The following is a 14,680-nucleotide window of genomic DNA, read 5'->3' as shown; positions in this document are numbered from 1 at the left end:
CCCGCGCTCTCTGCGTGGGAATAATGGCCGCTGCTATGGATTTTTGATGCCTGAGATTATTGCTATAAAGCAACATTTACAATTATTTCCTAAGTCCCAATGTGGGAACCACAGTCTCTTGGTATCCTGCCCCTCAAAACTTGCCTTTAAAAAATGAATTTTTTTTTTTTTTGGATATACTGTTTTCTGTGTAATTTGGGCCCTGTTGTTGAAGACAGTAGATTTAACACAATGAATAGGTGGACAGAATTACCTTATTTCACACTCAAAATATTTATGTATATTGTTTCCAATGCTTTTGGCACATGCTCATTAAATTTTCTCATTCAGTGCTTCTTCCTAGGTTATAATATAGAAAAAGTTGTACTTTTTAGAATAGAAATATTATTGATAGATATTTCCCAATCCTTCACAGTACGCTTGCTATATGGGACTTGATCACAGTTCACATAGATACATGTATTTCCTACTTTCACTTCATGTGTTCATTGCTGTTGAACTCAGCTACCTAAGAGTTCCATGCAGATAACAAGTTGCCTCATGTGGTGGGATTTCTGAGTGTTTCAAATCAGTTCCTTATACTGATTACGTCCACCTGTGGTATACTGAGTTGGTGTTGTGCTTATGTCTCTTTGTCTGATGATGTCACTTGGTGTTGGAACTTTCTCAGGGTGCTCAAGGCCCTCAGGGACCCGTGGGTGCTCCAGGACTCAAAGGAGATGGCTATCCAGGTGTGGCTGTGAGTATGGACTCTCCTCCTCACCCCTCCCCTCTCCTTTCTCCATCTTTCTGAGCATTGCACACTACAAGCTTGCTCCCTGCTTTCCTCTCTGTGTCATTTCAGGGGCCTAGAGGGTTACCAGGCCCCCCTGGGCCGATGGGTCTACGTGGAGTGGGAGACACTGGAGCAAAGGTAAGATTTCTAAGTAGGCAATGGACTACTAACTTAGATGTATATCCATTCTCTAATTTTTCTGATGCTTCTAGTTTTCTAATGGAGAGAAGGGTTGTATGTGTTCAAGGCTGAGTTTGATCTCTCTCTGGCCAAGCTTTTAGGAATGATAACATCCTGAGACTGTTGCTGGACAGAAAGCAGGTGCTCCCAGCAAAGACGGGAGACTGTGTGCTCAGTACCATCTCTGAGGAGCTCTTGATGTTTGCGCTGTCTCTGTTTTTGGGGTTAATTCTGTGAGTCCAGTAAGAACACGTGTCTGAAGGTTCTGTGTGATCCGTTCAGACGGACAAACCTGCCGGGCTTTGACCCAGGCTCTGGCTTGGTGTGACTCAGAACTAAATCAGGTCCTTGGGAAAGGGAAAAGCAAAGACAGAAACAAAACCTATTCCCAGCAGTGTCACTAAACTGAATTCAGGGATTAAGCTGCTCTTTTCTTGTGTGAAGGCATAATATTTTTCAAAATGTCACAATCTTGAGAAAATGAAATGGAATAAGTGAACCTGATTATTTTCAACTCTGCCTAAGATATTTGTGAAAATCTTATACTGGGTACCCTGGGGAAGTCGAAGCTTGTTCCTGTGTAAGATAAGGCTTGAAGTAAACGGTGGTAAACATATTCTGGAGTCTGCTAGTGTTCTGGTGGAATCAGCTGGTTGTTTGTATTTTCAGAGCACATAATTATGAGTTTTTATCCAACTGTACCCTCTATTTTAGTCACTTCCACTGTTGCCTTGCTGTTTCGCACTGAGCAATAATACCGCCAGACATTTGGGCACAGAGAAGAATTAAAAATGTGATTTTTGTGACTATTCTGCTGGATGATTAAGATACAGACTGAAATGATTTTCCATACCTTTCCGAAAGCCTCTTATATTTGCTTTCATAAATATTTAAGACATTTATCCTTGGGAAATGTCAGCTTACCTGTAACTACTGGTAAGAGCCAACAGGTTGCCAGCGAGTCCGAAGTGAACCTCAGATTGGCAGTCCACACAGGAGGCTGGTGGAAGTGGCAGGCCTTGGCTTGCTGTAGGATGGCATCAGCTGGGTCCCGCCTCTGCCCACTGCCTCCCACCCCCTGCCTTCTGTCTGTCATTCCTGGCTGTTCCTCATGTGCTCTCTGGGGATCATGCCTTGCCAGGAGAAGTCTTGTCCCTAAGGGTCATGTTCAGAGAAACGAAGGAGCTTGGAGCACCAACCTGAAGATAAAGGAGAGTCTAAAGCAAACAGCAACTTGTACGGAGCTTTCACAGCCATCTCTCCTAGTCTGTATGTCGCCTTGCTTTCTGAAGGAAATGCTTGTAAACATGCACACAGACACACACTCACATGGGCGTGTACACACTTAGGTACACATGGACAGAAATTGGTGAGGAAAGAAAGCGGTTCTGTAAAGCTTATATCCTGTTAGCTTCGTCTTTCTGATTTGGCCGATTGGAGGTGTGGCTGTCAAAATGCCAAAAATTGTCAATGGCAACAGAAACATAAGCCCCAAATGTGTGCAAAATGCCTTCCATTTTGAGTTAAAATGACAGAGAAACGGTAGGTATGTGGAAGTGTGGTTGCACAGACATACATTCCGTGGCATGTTTTTCATTTAAACTCTGTGTAGTCACCTTGAAATTTTGGCCTTGAGGCATTAGGTTGCAGGACAAATGGTCTTGTGCAATGAGGAAACTATTAAGGTTGACAATTAATTTACGATGGGTTTCTGTGGTATTTAGTTCAGGTCACATGTGTTGAGCACATGAGAGAGACATAAGAATCAATGCTGTGTTCCAAACATAGAAAAGCAATGCCTGACAGCTCCCCCCTCGTGCTTCATGGCTTTCTTCTCCAGTGGAAAATTCCATCAGCATCAATGGGTAGCATTTTTCTATCGATTATGACTTTGAATTTAATTAAAAATTTTGGCAAAATCTTTTGAGATATTTCCAAAATCCTGGTTAAAGAAAGAAAATAAACGTTCAAGGACATGATTGATATGAGGAGACTTCAAACAGTTCATGGAACTAAGAGATGAAGTACGCTTTGGAGCAAAAACATGGAGATTCATGCGGAGTTTTCCAAGACAGGATTTTCCGTTAGCTTTTTGAAGACCCTCGGGTAACTTTAGAACCTGCTTTTGAAGCATGAAGGAAGGAGGAGTGGAGAAAGCTGCCAATAACACTTGCCCCTGTAGTTTCACTCCTAAATGCTCATCAAGTTTGTGTAGCTCACAAGCTCGTTGCCTGCTGTCCTGAAGTGTGAAAGTTTGCTGGGTGTGTCAAAGAGAAACGTGAGAGGTAGTTCCACTAGTTGCACAAGCACAGGTCCACCCCACCATGAGCCACTCTGGCTCCCGCATCCCCCTCAATGGGCATCAAGAACTTTCCTCCCATTCATTGCACAGGGGAACCTTCATCGGGATTTGGAGCTTTCCAGAGCTCCCAAAGTTGGAATAAAGTCTCTCGGTTCTGAAGACCTATTGGATCATTGCTGTTGCAATTATTACTTACTATTTCCAGAAAATCATGGCATGGGAAATAACTCTCCTACTATATAGACAAAAGAACTATGGATCAGGAAAGTTGAACAACTTACCTCCTTACAATATAAACATTGTTGTTGCTGTGTTTGTCCAAGGTAGGAGAGGGAGACTGTGAAATGGAGACATGGATGTAACACCCAGTGGGTGCATAGATCAGGGCAGAAGGACTCACACTCAGGTTCACGGTGTTCCATCTCCAGTGCATCGTTTTAGCCGTGGGCCGATTTTTTTCTTCCTATTCTAGGTTTTCCACTATCAAAACCCAAATGACATCATCCTCAAAAAGTATAAACCCAGAAGAGTTAAATATTTTTTTTAAAAAAAGCTTTAAATGTTTGAGAATTATAAATGCATGCTTTATTTGACACAAGTGGCCCATGGTCATAAATTAAAATGCAAGTCTCCATGAAATTCCACCGAGTATCATTATTCCGAGAATGCTCCCAGCCTCTGAATCGCTGCTCTGTTCTCTGCAATGGCTCACATATGTGCACACCACCAACAGGCAGGGGCAGAACAGAGAGCCAATTGACACAGCGACGTGGAGCGAATTCACGGATTCCTTTGGCATCCACAGACCGGCCCAGGCACTCCGTTTTGGGTGGTAACTGCCGGCCATGGAGGCTTGGTCCAGGGTATGGATTTCCAGTAATAAAGGGAAGAACCTGTGTATCCCAAATGAGCTTGAATTTTGCCATCTTCCTATAACATGATGGCAAAATTGCTGCAGGCTAGACAGGCAGCTCAAAACGGGGCTAATTAAAACCAGAGCCATAAAAGTTAGAATGTCAGGTTGTTTGAGTCGTACATTTTAGAAAAGGTCACGTTCAAGACCAGGGAAACTTGACAAGATGATTTTGCAAGTTAGCACTTATTTTGGTTCCATGCATGAGCTGTAAGATCTGAGCTGGACTCCGGCCTTCCTTGGAACTCGGCTGCTCACTTCCCACCATTGTGCATCTTCTACCAGGAGTCTTTGACTTTCCCCTTAGCCCTGGAGATACACCCACAAACCTCCTAATATCCACAGCCTGCATCACTGTCTACACATCTTGATTTTTCTTGGAGGATCAGCTCATTAAGTTTTTATTTGTGAGACAGAGAGGTGGGGGGAGAGAAAGAAGAAGTCCCCCCATCCAGCGATTCACCCCCAAAACAACCATAATGACTCTGGCCAGGTCAGACAGAAGCCAACAGCTGGGAGTTAGCTCCAGGCCTGCTATGTGGAAGGAGGTACCCAAGAATGTGAACCAGGGTGGGCTGCGCTCCTGGATGAACATTCATAGGAAGCTGGGAATGGGAACAGAGCCTGGATTAGAACTCGGGCACTCTGCTATGACTATCTGAATCGGGCCATGAGGCCAAGCACCAGCCTCAATACAGTTTTATTTTTAATCTTGTGGACTGGAGGAATCTAAGGCACTTCTATTGAATGTAAATTCGCAAGAGCTTCCTCCTCTCCCTGGCATGAGGGACAGAAAAGAGGTCTCTACTTTGAAGATTTTTGACTTAGCTCCGTGAGGAAGCCGGTTTCTCTCCAGGGAGATCTTGGCACAGGGTGATCATCCCCATTGAGTTGATTTTGAAGAAAGGTGGAAATAAGAGCAAATCTCCCCAAATCCTAAAGTAAGGTATTCAATAATCAGGAAGCAATGAGATACAGCCATTTGGGAGTGAATATTAAAGTTCTAGGTTTGAAATTGTTTCCAAAGAATTGAAATCCAATATATTGACATTTGAAACGGGAATAAAACTTGAAAAGTGATGGCAGCGTAAGGCGACTCTGTTTGCTGGCATTCTCTGATTTGTATTCCCAACCCCTGACGATGGGACTGGGCATCCTGACTGTGGATTTTTCATGTTAAAGGGTGTCAGTGAGAATTGGCTGAGTGATGGGCTGATGGCCAGTCATCAGTCCGCCTGTCTGTGTCTGGGCTTCGACAGGCTGGCGACCCCGAGTGAGGGACTGAGGAGTCTGCAAACTGTGACCCAGGCTGATTTCACTGACTCCTCCCAGAGTTAATGCTCATGTTGGAGACTTGTTGTGTATATCTTAATTTTATTCAAAAGCCAGAAAAAAGGAAACATGAACCCAGTACCAATGATTGGGTTGGCTTCTCCTAACTTATTTTAAAACACAATGATTCTTTGGTTTTCTTGATTTTGTCACTTTGGGATTCCATTCTTTAGAAAACCCTTAAGAGGCTGATTTGTGTGATAATTCACTTCAATTTTTTATTGTCCCCAAAGTGGTAAAACATGTCACTGTTAGAATGATTGTTGCTTCCACAGTCCTCTGAAAGCCAGGACTTAGTAAGTACGAAAGGAAAGAGAGTGACCAAAATCCTGTTATTGCATGCATGTTGGTGGATTTTTAAAATCAAATATTGCATGTGTTTTATGAAATACATCAGTACATGGATTTTTCCTGGTTCCTGCTTCACCTTAACGCTTGTCACTTGTTAGTATGTGACCTTAGCAAGTCATTTACTTTCCCAAAGATTTAGCATCTTCATCTGTCATTCAGTGGTGTCTGATTCACAGGTTATTGTGAGAAATTAATTGAATTGCGTGTGCAGACATTTAACAATTATTATTTTGATAATCTTTACCTAGTTAATTAGGGCACAAAGGGAGAAGGGCTATAGGAAATTGGGTAAGACCATTGTTTCCACATTCTCTCCCCCTTTTTTTTCTGTATCTGGGGTAAGGGGGGAGATAAAGGAGAAGCCCCACCCAGCCTCCCCCCCATGCATATGCAGACATTTTAATGAATTCTTAGCCATATAAATGTTATAAGTATTGATAGTAGTCATAGCTTGCATTATTCTGCCAAATCAAGGACCTTGTAGGATAGCTGAAAAGAGACATTGAGATTTTGGTAGCTGGAGGCCAAATCTAAATCCTTGCAAAGTCAGCATCACATAGGAACTCTGATGCAAGTCAATGGACGTTCTATTTCTGTTGCAGCTGTCTGCCAATGCATGTGAGAAAGCAGGTTAACATGGCCAAGTACTTGGGTTTTTGCACCCATGAGGAGAACCTGGATGAAGTTCCAGGCCTGTTTCGGCCGTACATAGTATTGACCGCTTTTGCCATTTGGAGAATGAACCAATGGGCGAAAGTTTCCCCTACTCTTTTCTCTCCCTCTTTTTTCCCTCTTTCCCCTCTCTTCCCCCTCTTACCCCTTCCTCTTTCTCTTTAACTCTGCCTTTCAGTCAGTCAATGAATTGATCAATTAACCAATCAGATCTTAAGATTTTTTTGTGTGTAGGCAATGAAATATCTTTGGAGATGGAATGTTAACTACCCTGATTTGATTATTATGTTATGTTATCAGACGGTATTCCATAAATATACATCATTAATATACATCAATGAAAACACACACAGTTAGTTGAAGATCTGGAACTAGACCAAGAAAAATATTGAGGCAAACCACAAAGCTGAAGAAAAACAGTGGTGGGGAGCAGAGGAAAAGGGAAGCATTAGGCAGCTGCGTGCTTGTGCTTGTATGGCTTCTGTGGGCTGCTTGTAGTCTGAGTTTTCATCATTTGGATGTTTTCTGTTTTCCTTGAGAGAGTTTGGTTGGCAATGTAGGGAAAGGGAATCCATGGCCGCACAGCTGTGGTCTGTGCACCCACGGCCACAGAGCTGTGGTCTGTGCACCCACGGCCACACAGCCGTGGTCAGGGCATTCAGAGCCACACAGCCATGGTCAGGGCACCCATGGCCACACAGCCATGGTCTGGCATGAAATGGCAGTTGCAGCAAAGTCCGGGAAAAGTTTATCCAGGGAGATGGATTCTGGAGTCCCACGTGGCTCTGAATTGATTCTGGCTGTAATACTTTGTGGCAAGTCATGAATCCTCTAAAGTTTCGATTTCCTTACCTAGAACATCAGAGTGAGTTGAGGTTGATAGAATTGGGAAAGAAAATGAAAACCTATATCATAGCAGTGTTAGTATTAACCAAAGCAAAAATCCACCATCGAGAAGGTAAGCAAGTATGATAGTGTGGGTGCTTTTTCCTTTTGTTGAAACAGTGAAAATGTCCATGTTTGATTACCAGGTGTTGTTTCCTAAGGGATCTGGCATGGGCCATTCTGCAAAGTTATGTTCTGGGTGAAAACTTCACAGTCATTCATTCACACATTCCACAGGCGATGCTACTTTTGGCCAGGTCCTGTAAAACTGAAAGGAATAGTTCCCCATCTGGAATCTCTTGTGGGCCAAGAACAAGCAGTAGAACATCTAAAAAGCTCTTTAGCTTAGGGGATGGAGGCAGGTGAGAGTAAGACTAAGGCTTCTGTTTCTCTAAATTGATGGAAATATTTACTCGCTGGTCTGTTCATATCTCTTGATGCAGGAGCTCCCCCTACAGGCTTCAGCTGCTGTGAGATGCTGGGTGGGGAAGCTAAGCCATTGGAAGAATGGCTGTAAGACTTGAGTATGTTAACCATCACAGGCAGCACATAACCTCAGTTTTAATGATACTGCATTATGGCACAGCTGTGCTGGCTGTGTGGGAGCTAAATCAGACTTGCTCAGAGTCCTGTTACTTATATTCACTAGGTATAGTGGCCCGGCAGGGAAATATGACTCCAGAACAACAACAACAACAACAACAACAGAAACACAGACTATGGATTACAACTTACTTGGTGCCTGAGATTCCCCCTAATGATAAGTCTAGTGTATTCGTACTATAGTGTGGCCCAACTCTACTATCTGCAGAAGATAAGATTTGATTCACAGCCTATGACGTTCCTGAAAGAAGAGGCATCTAGCAGGTTATAGCCTCATAATTTGGAAACTAAGATTTTTCTGAGAGATGAAAGAGCTGTATATCCATGACTGTGTGGAAAGGGGGAACGACGTGTGACAGGAAGATGCTGAAACACCATTGATGGTGTGGGCGTCACACACTGGGAGCTCCAGGACAGAAAGGACAGTAGGTTTCCCACAAGGCCAGCCCCTGGTGGTTAGCTTCCAGAGGCGCCTGAGTGATGAGAGTGACAGGAGACTGGGAGAATCTGAAGGAGTTCAGTGTCCACTGGGCACTCACAGCGCTGGCCCTAAGTCCACTGCTTTCAATGTTTCTGTATCTGAGGAGGATGGGTGTTAATTTGGTTAATACTAAAAATGTCACATTCTTTCTTAAAGGAGTTTAAAATTTTTAATGAAAATGATCTGTTTTTATATCCTTAATTTAAAAATAAAACAATTTGTGGCATACCAAGAATACAAGAGGCACATGTAGTTCTACTGATGCTGTTACTCTAACCATTGTTCTATCAGCCCATTTTTACAAGCCTTTAATTCCTGTGTTCTTCCCTATTGATGGCTGCCAACAGTGTAGTGATATTTTCTTACGTCCATCGATGAGATTTTGTTGTGTATTGTTCATGGATTTTAAAAAATGTTATTGAAAGTGCTGTATGGAAATATTAGGGATATAAAAAAGTTGAAAGACTAGTGGCATGCACTCTCATTTACTTCTCATGCTTCCCTAAAAACTAGTAGATATTTTGTTATCTGAATTCCTGATTCCTCTTACTGCTTGATTCTGAAGCAATTTTCAGGAAACATCCATATAAAGCTTTAGCCCTTATGTCTCAAGCCACAATAACTCTTTCAATAACATAATTGTTACAGTTTATACAATCTGAAAAATATTAACAATTCAAATTTTCCAGCTTGGCTTATAAATTGGCTACGGCTGATTTGCTTAAATTGGGAGCTGAACAGTGTTCACGTATTACATTTGATTGAGGTACCTTTTAAATCTCTTTTAATCACAGCTTACCCTTCTTGTATTCCCCTTGTGATTTCTTTGTGAATGTGTTATTTGTGCTTGATGACTTTTAAATTCTTGGTCTATTTATTTAGTAGGGAAAGGCAGAGATAGCTACAAAGAGCTATCTCTAAGTACTGCCATACGCCTGCTTCCCCCCAGGTATGCCCACTAGCTGGGCCCCAGAGCTGAGAGCCAAGGAGCCAGTACAGGTCTCCCACTTGGATGGCAGGAGCCAGAAGGTGTGCTACCTTCCAGGGTTAGCATTAGTAGAAAGAAAGCTGCAGTCGGGGGGTGGTGCCGTGGTCCACGGCTATGTACGCTGCTATAGCATGCAGGTGTCTTGACTGCGAGGCCTATTGCCTGTCCTGTGCTTTGGCTGGTGTACCATTTGGTGTTGTGAAAATCCTTCTCCAGCAGCTACTTCTGTAAACTGTAAGATCTAGAGACCTGTTCTGATCAGGGTCTTGTTTTTCTTTTCCAGAATGTTCTCAGGTGAGATCATGCATTCTGCACGTATCACAAAGCAGGAAGCACAGGGTTGGTGGGTGGCCACATCCTCCCAAGGTCTTTGCCTCATCGGGGAGGTAGAGAGGTGGGTAGAAACCCAAGCAAGGAAGCCATGATATCTGAGATGTTCTTGGAGCCAGTGAGCAAAGCAGACAATTCGAAGTTTTGGATAAAGCATTAAATAATTCTGGGTGAAACCTGTTCAGCTGCATTTACCTGTTTTCAATTTTATTGGAGAGTACCAAAATGTTTGCAAGAGAGAAGACATACTCCTTTTAAGCTATAAGCAGTTATGTGAAGTCATCAGATGTAGTGGAAGCCCATGTGCCGTTAAGTTGCCTTGGGTTCCTTTTAAGTGTTTCAGAGGTACTCAAGAAAGGTCTGTGGAGGCATGGCATACAGGACATCTGTATGCTTCCTGTGGGGTTCTTGATATTGGGGTGACCATTTAAGTGAGGAGGAATCTGGGATTTGTCGGAGCTGAGAGTCAGTTAAGAGAGAGGTGTTGAAGAACTTGCATCTTCAGACAAGCTGAATAATAAGAGGAAGGGATGGAGACGAGGATCTGAAAGCACTCTACTAAGATTTCTGTTAAACCAAAGAGAAATTGTGATTCTGAAAGCAGAGATTAGAATAATTCGTTCAGTATTTTAAAAGCTTTTCTCTTTTATTTTTACAGAGAAGTCCCAACATTTTGAAAGGTGTTAAGATTTAAAACCTGGCTCTGGGCTCTGGCATTGCCACCACCTGCAATTGCAACATCCCTTATGAGTGCTAGTTCAAGTCCAAGCTGCTCCGTGTCCCTTACAGTTACAAGTAGACTGTTTACATTTTTAAAGTAAATTTGTCAAGCTCTTATGGCCACTGGATAATCAATTGTTTTCATTCCCCCAGTGAGATTCTCCATGCTCGTTAGTAGTTAATCCGTGTTCTGATCTCTGGCCCCTGGCAACAAGTAATCTACTTTCTCTGTGTAGATTTGTCTAGTCTGAACATTTCATCTAAATGGTGTCATATAGCACATCTGGCTTCTTTTACTGAGGGTGCTGTGTCTGAGTTCCTGCATCCTGTAGTAGGCATTTGTGGCTTGTTCCTTGTTAGTGCTGACTATACCACATTTGGTCTCTCCATTCACCGGTTGTTGGATATCAGATTATTTCCATTCGGGTCTGTTCTGAATAGTACTGTTAAGGATATTGCTATGCAAGATGGTGTGTTGACATATGTTTTTGTTTTCCTTGGCTGTGTGCCTAGTGCTGAAATTGCTGGATCATGTGGCAAATTGATGTTGAAGAAACCAAAGGGTCTGCCCCAGCCCTGATGAAGTTTCTTGTTTTACCACATCTGCATAGCCCTGTTTCTTACGACTTGGGCAGACTTCACTTTCCTCTGTAGTAAATGGGTAGGTGGGGATCTGATGTTGACCAAGTGCCTACTCAGTGTTAGACCTTATGATAGATGTGGTCTCACTTATCTCTGAAATATCTATCTCATTTTGTATATGTTTGAGGAATTTACTGAAGTTTAGTGAAATTAGTTAAACTTGTCATCATTGTGACCCTGTGGGATTGTTGTGGATACATACACAGAGTGACTGACAAGTTTTTATTCCTCTGATTTTTTTTTTTCTGTCAGCAGCTTTTCATCTTTTATGTCTCGGATTCTTTCCACTATTAGTGTTGGGTGCCACCACTTTTCTGGTTCTAGTTGCCTGCTGTGAGACTCATGCCTTAGAGACATGGAAAAAGCTTTTACAGCATTTACCCTGAGATCAGCCACTCTAATGGCAGAAATGTCACAGATCAGTCGTTATTGAAAATGGCATCACTTATGTAAAACTAAGAAAGTTGGGCCGGTGCAATGGCTCAGTTAGTTAATCCTCCCCCTTCAAGCACTGGGATCTGTATGGACGCCAGTTTATGTTCCAGCTGCTCCACTTCCCATCCAGCTCCCTGCTTATGGCCTGGGAAAGCAGAGGAGGATGGTGCAAAGCCTTGGGATCCTGCACCCACATGAGAGACCCGAAAGAAGCTCTGAGCTTCGGATCAGCTCAGCTCTGGCTGTTGTGACAGCTTGGGGAGTAAACCAGCAGATGGAAGATCTTTCTCCCAGTCTCTCCTTCTCTATGTAGATCTGCTTTCCAATACAAATAAATAAATCTTAAAAAATATGAAGGCAACAGGTTCACGCTGTTGTTACAGCTCTTAATGGTTATTCTCATACTCTTCTTTTGTCCCCTGCTCACAATAATAATAAGTGCCTTTCCCAATCCAACAGAGTGCTGAAAAATGTGTGGATTCGTGTTGCCAAGAAACCAGATGAACTGATTTAGAAAATGGACCTGTGTCTGTTGGTTTAAAATTGGTGTAAGTGGCAATAGGACATGAAGCAAAGGAAGAGAGCTTTTCATGACCACAGAGGAATGTGATCAATGAGAAAGGGGCTCAATTAAGTAGGTGTTAAATTCACGAGATTTTTAACCTTGACAAGACAGTTTGGAAGATATATTTGAATATGAAATATATCACATGACAATTTTTAAAATGATTGGTGATTTGTCATCCATGTGTTTTTGCAGGGAGAGCCTGGGGTCAGAGGTCCTCCTGGCCCCCCTGGGCCTCGGGGCACAGGACTACAAGGGCCAAAGGTGAGTCGTCTGGTCTGTGCTCTGTGTGAGGGTCTGCTGCCAACAGTGACAACCATGTCAACAGTAACTTCACAGGAAATGTTCCCTGGGGTGTTGGTTTTTATTATTATTATTGGTGAATGGTCCTGTCTGTTCATATCTTGTGAACTTTTTATAAAAAAGAATATTGGATTTGATTACACAATTTGCTTCTCCCAAAGAAGTTAGAGTTTCTGTTAAGTATTTGCAAAGCTCTTAGAATATTTCTGAGTTTCCAAGAGGCTGTGCCATCATCAAGAAACGCATCCTTACTACAGCCAGAAGAGCCTCCAGGTCCCTAGTTAATGTGTCTGTGCGTATGAATGCTGCGTCCACTCTATCAGAGCCTCAGTCCAAGGGATCCAATTTTCTGCCCTTGTAGAGAGTAAGGAGGAACTTCTGGTCCCTTTGTTGTCACTTCTGCTCTTCTTGTGTCCCCCAGTTTGGTATTTGTTTTTCATTCTTGTATTTCTTAACCTGGTGTCTCCCCTCTTTACCCAAGGGGGCACCTGGCAATGCTCTGGTGCCTTTCTGACTGCTGCAGCTCTGAGTGCTCCTGGTACCTGGTAGGAGGAGTCCATGACGCTGCTGCTGATGCTCAGTGTCCAAGGCAGCTCCGTAATGCAGAATTACCCAGATCCAAGTGTCACTAGTGCCAAGTTGGGGACACCTGCTTTCATGGTTCATTTACCTGTTCAGCATTTTTTTGTGAGAGCAGTTGTTTGTGAGCTATTTGTCATGAATTCAAATATCAGACAGCACAATCACACCCAGGTGCATGGAAGCAAATTGGAATCCCATCAGCAGAAATAAAAGGAAAAAGATATTGTGAGCCAATGATTTTACTGAGAATCCCAGAATAGTTGGCTCTGGGGGAAGTTCTCCCCAGGAAGTCAACAGTCACAGGGACTGGATGATGGGAAGACAGGTCTGTTTTTCTGCAATGTCATTTTCGTTTCTGTTTTTTAAAATGCATTTGCATTGAGTAAGTGTTTTTTCCTTAAAATTAGAAAAAAAAACACTTTTGTTAGAAAAAAGACTGACTTATATAGTAACATATTAATGCAACATTCCTTAAAGGTTTTTCTATCCAGTGATAATTTAGCAACTCCTGGGATAAGCAAAGGCAAACTAATTTCTCTTTTGTAGAACTTCTTGGGACCTTCTCTCTGTGGATGTGCAAGGGAGGTATCTGGGGAGACAGTTTTCCTATCTCATTCTGCTACAAAAGTCTTCCCCGATGATATGTGAGGTCAGCTATGCACACCTTCTGAAACATGCTGCCCTTGCTTATTTCATCTAGAAATTTCCTCTGGAAATCTAGCACCTGAGGTGGGCAGGTGCCCTTGCATTCCCTAGTGAAGTACTTGGATGGGAAGTACTCCAGCTCACCACCTCCAGCTTCCTGCTAATGCGGATGCTGGGGAGGCAGTGATGAGGGCAGAGCTCTCCGTTCCCTCCCAGCCACGTGGGAGACCTGCTGTGTTCCTGGCTTTCACTAAGGGCTAGCTGGCTGCTGCGGGCATTTGCAGAGGGAACCACCCAGCAGGAGCTCTTTCCATTTGTCTCCCTTTGTCTCTTTCTGAGTGTCTCTTCCATAGATGACAAAATTTTAAAAATCTAATGTTATCCACATCAGTATCTACTGCTTCTTTAGCTATAGGCCCCAGGGGATGGTTGCTCTGGATTGAAATGAAGTGAGCCTAAATAGGATTCTGTGTCGATGTCACTTGCCCCAGTGCAGGGCAGCCTTGCTCTTCCAGGCTCCGTGGTGGGGCAGGGGAAATGGAGTAGACGATGTGCTGGTGTCTTCCCTGCTGCACACGGCAATCAGCTCTTTATTTGCTGTTTGGGTTTTATGCAAGACTTTGTGTGCACGTGATTCTGTGGATTGAAATAGTCAGCAAAAAGCTAACTAGGGCCTAGTGCGGTGGGCTAGTGGCTAAAGTCCTTGCCTTGCACACACCAGGGTCCCATATGGGCACTTGCTCCCAGGCAGCCCCACTTCCCATCTAGCTCCCTGCTTGTGGCCTAGGAAGGCAGTCGAGGATGGCCCAAAGCCTTGGGACCCTGCATCCCAAGTGGGAGACCCGGAAGAGGTTCCGGGCTCCTGGCTTTGGATTGGAGCAGCTCCATTTGTTGCAGCCACTTGGGGAGTGAATCATCAGATGGAAGATCTTCCTCTCTGTATATTTGACTTTCCAATAAAAATAAATAAATCTTT

At 43.3% G+C, this 14,680-nt stretch overlaps 1 protein-coding gene across 1 annotated transcript in view; it reads left to right on the top strand.

The window, feature by feature from the left end:
* The window catches only part of COL28A1 (collagen type XXVIII alpha 1 chain), a 130,606-nt gene that overhangs the window by 75,511 nt on the left and 40,415 nt on the right, over positions 1-14,680 (top strand). Inside the window, exons 24-26 of the mRNA XM_040964512.1 lie at positions 671-739; positions 845-913; positions 12,370-12,438. Coding sequence (XP_040820446.1) covers positions 671-739; positions 845-913; positions 12,370-12,438 — 207 coding nt within the window. The remainder of the gene's footprint in view (positions 1-670; positions 740-844; positions 914-12,369; positions 12,439-14,680) is intronic.

Source organism: Ochotona curzoniae, unplaced genomic scaffold (genome assembly GCF_017591425.1).
Source record: "Ochotona curzoniae isolate NIBS_2020 unplaced genomic scaffold, NIBS_Ocur_1.0 scaffold_3835, whole genome shotgun sequence".
Taxonomy (NCBI): Eukaryota; Metazoa; Chordata; class Mammalia; order Lagomorpha; family Ochotonidae; genus Ochotona; species Ochotona curzoniae.
This window is presented reverse-complemented; position numbering and strand designations above follow the sequence as displayed.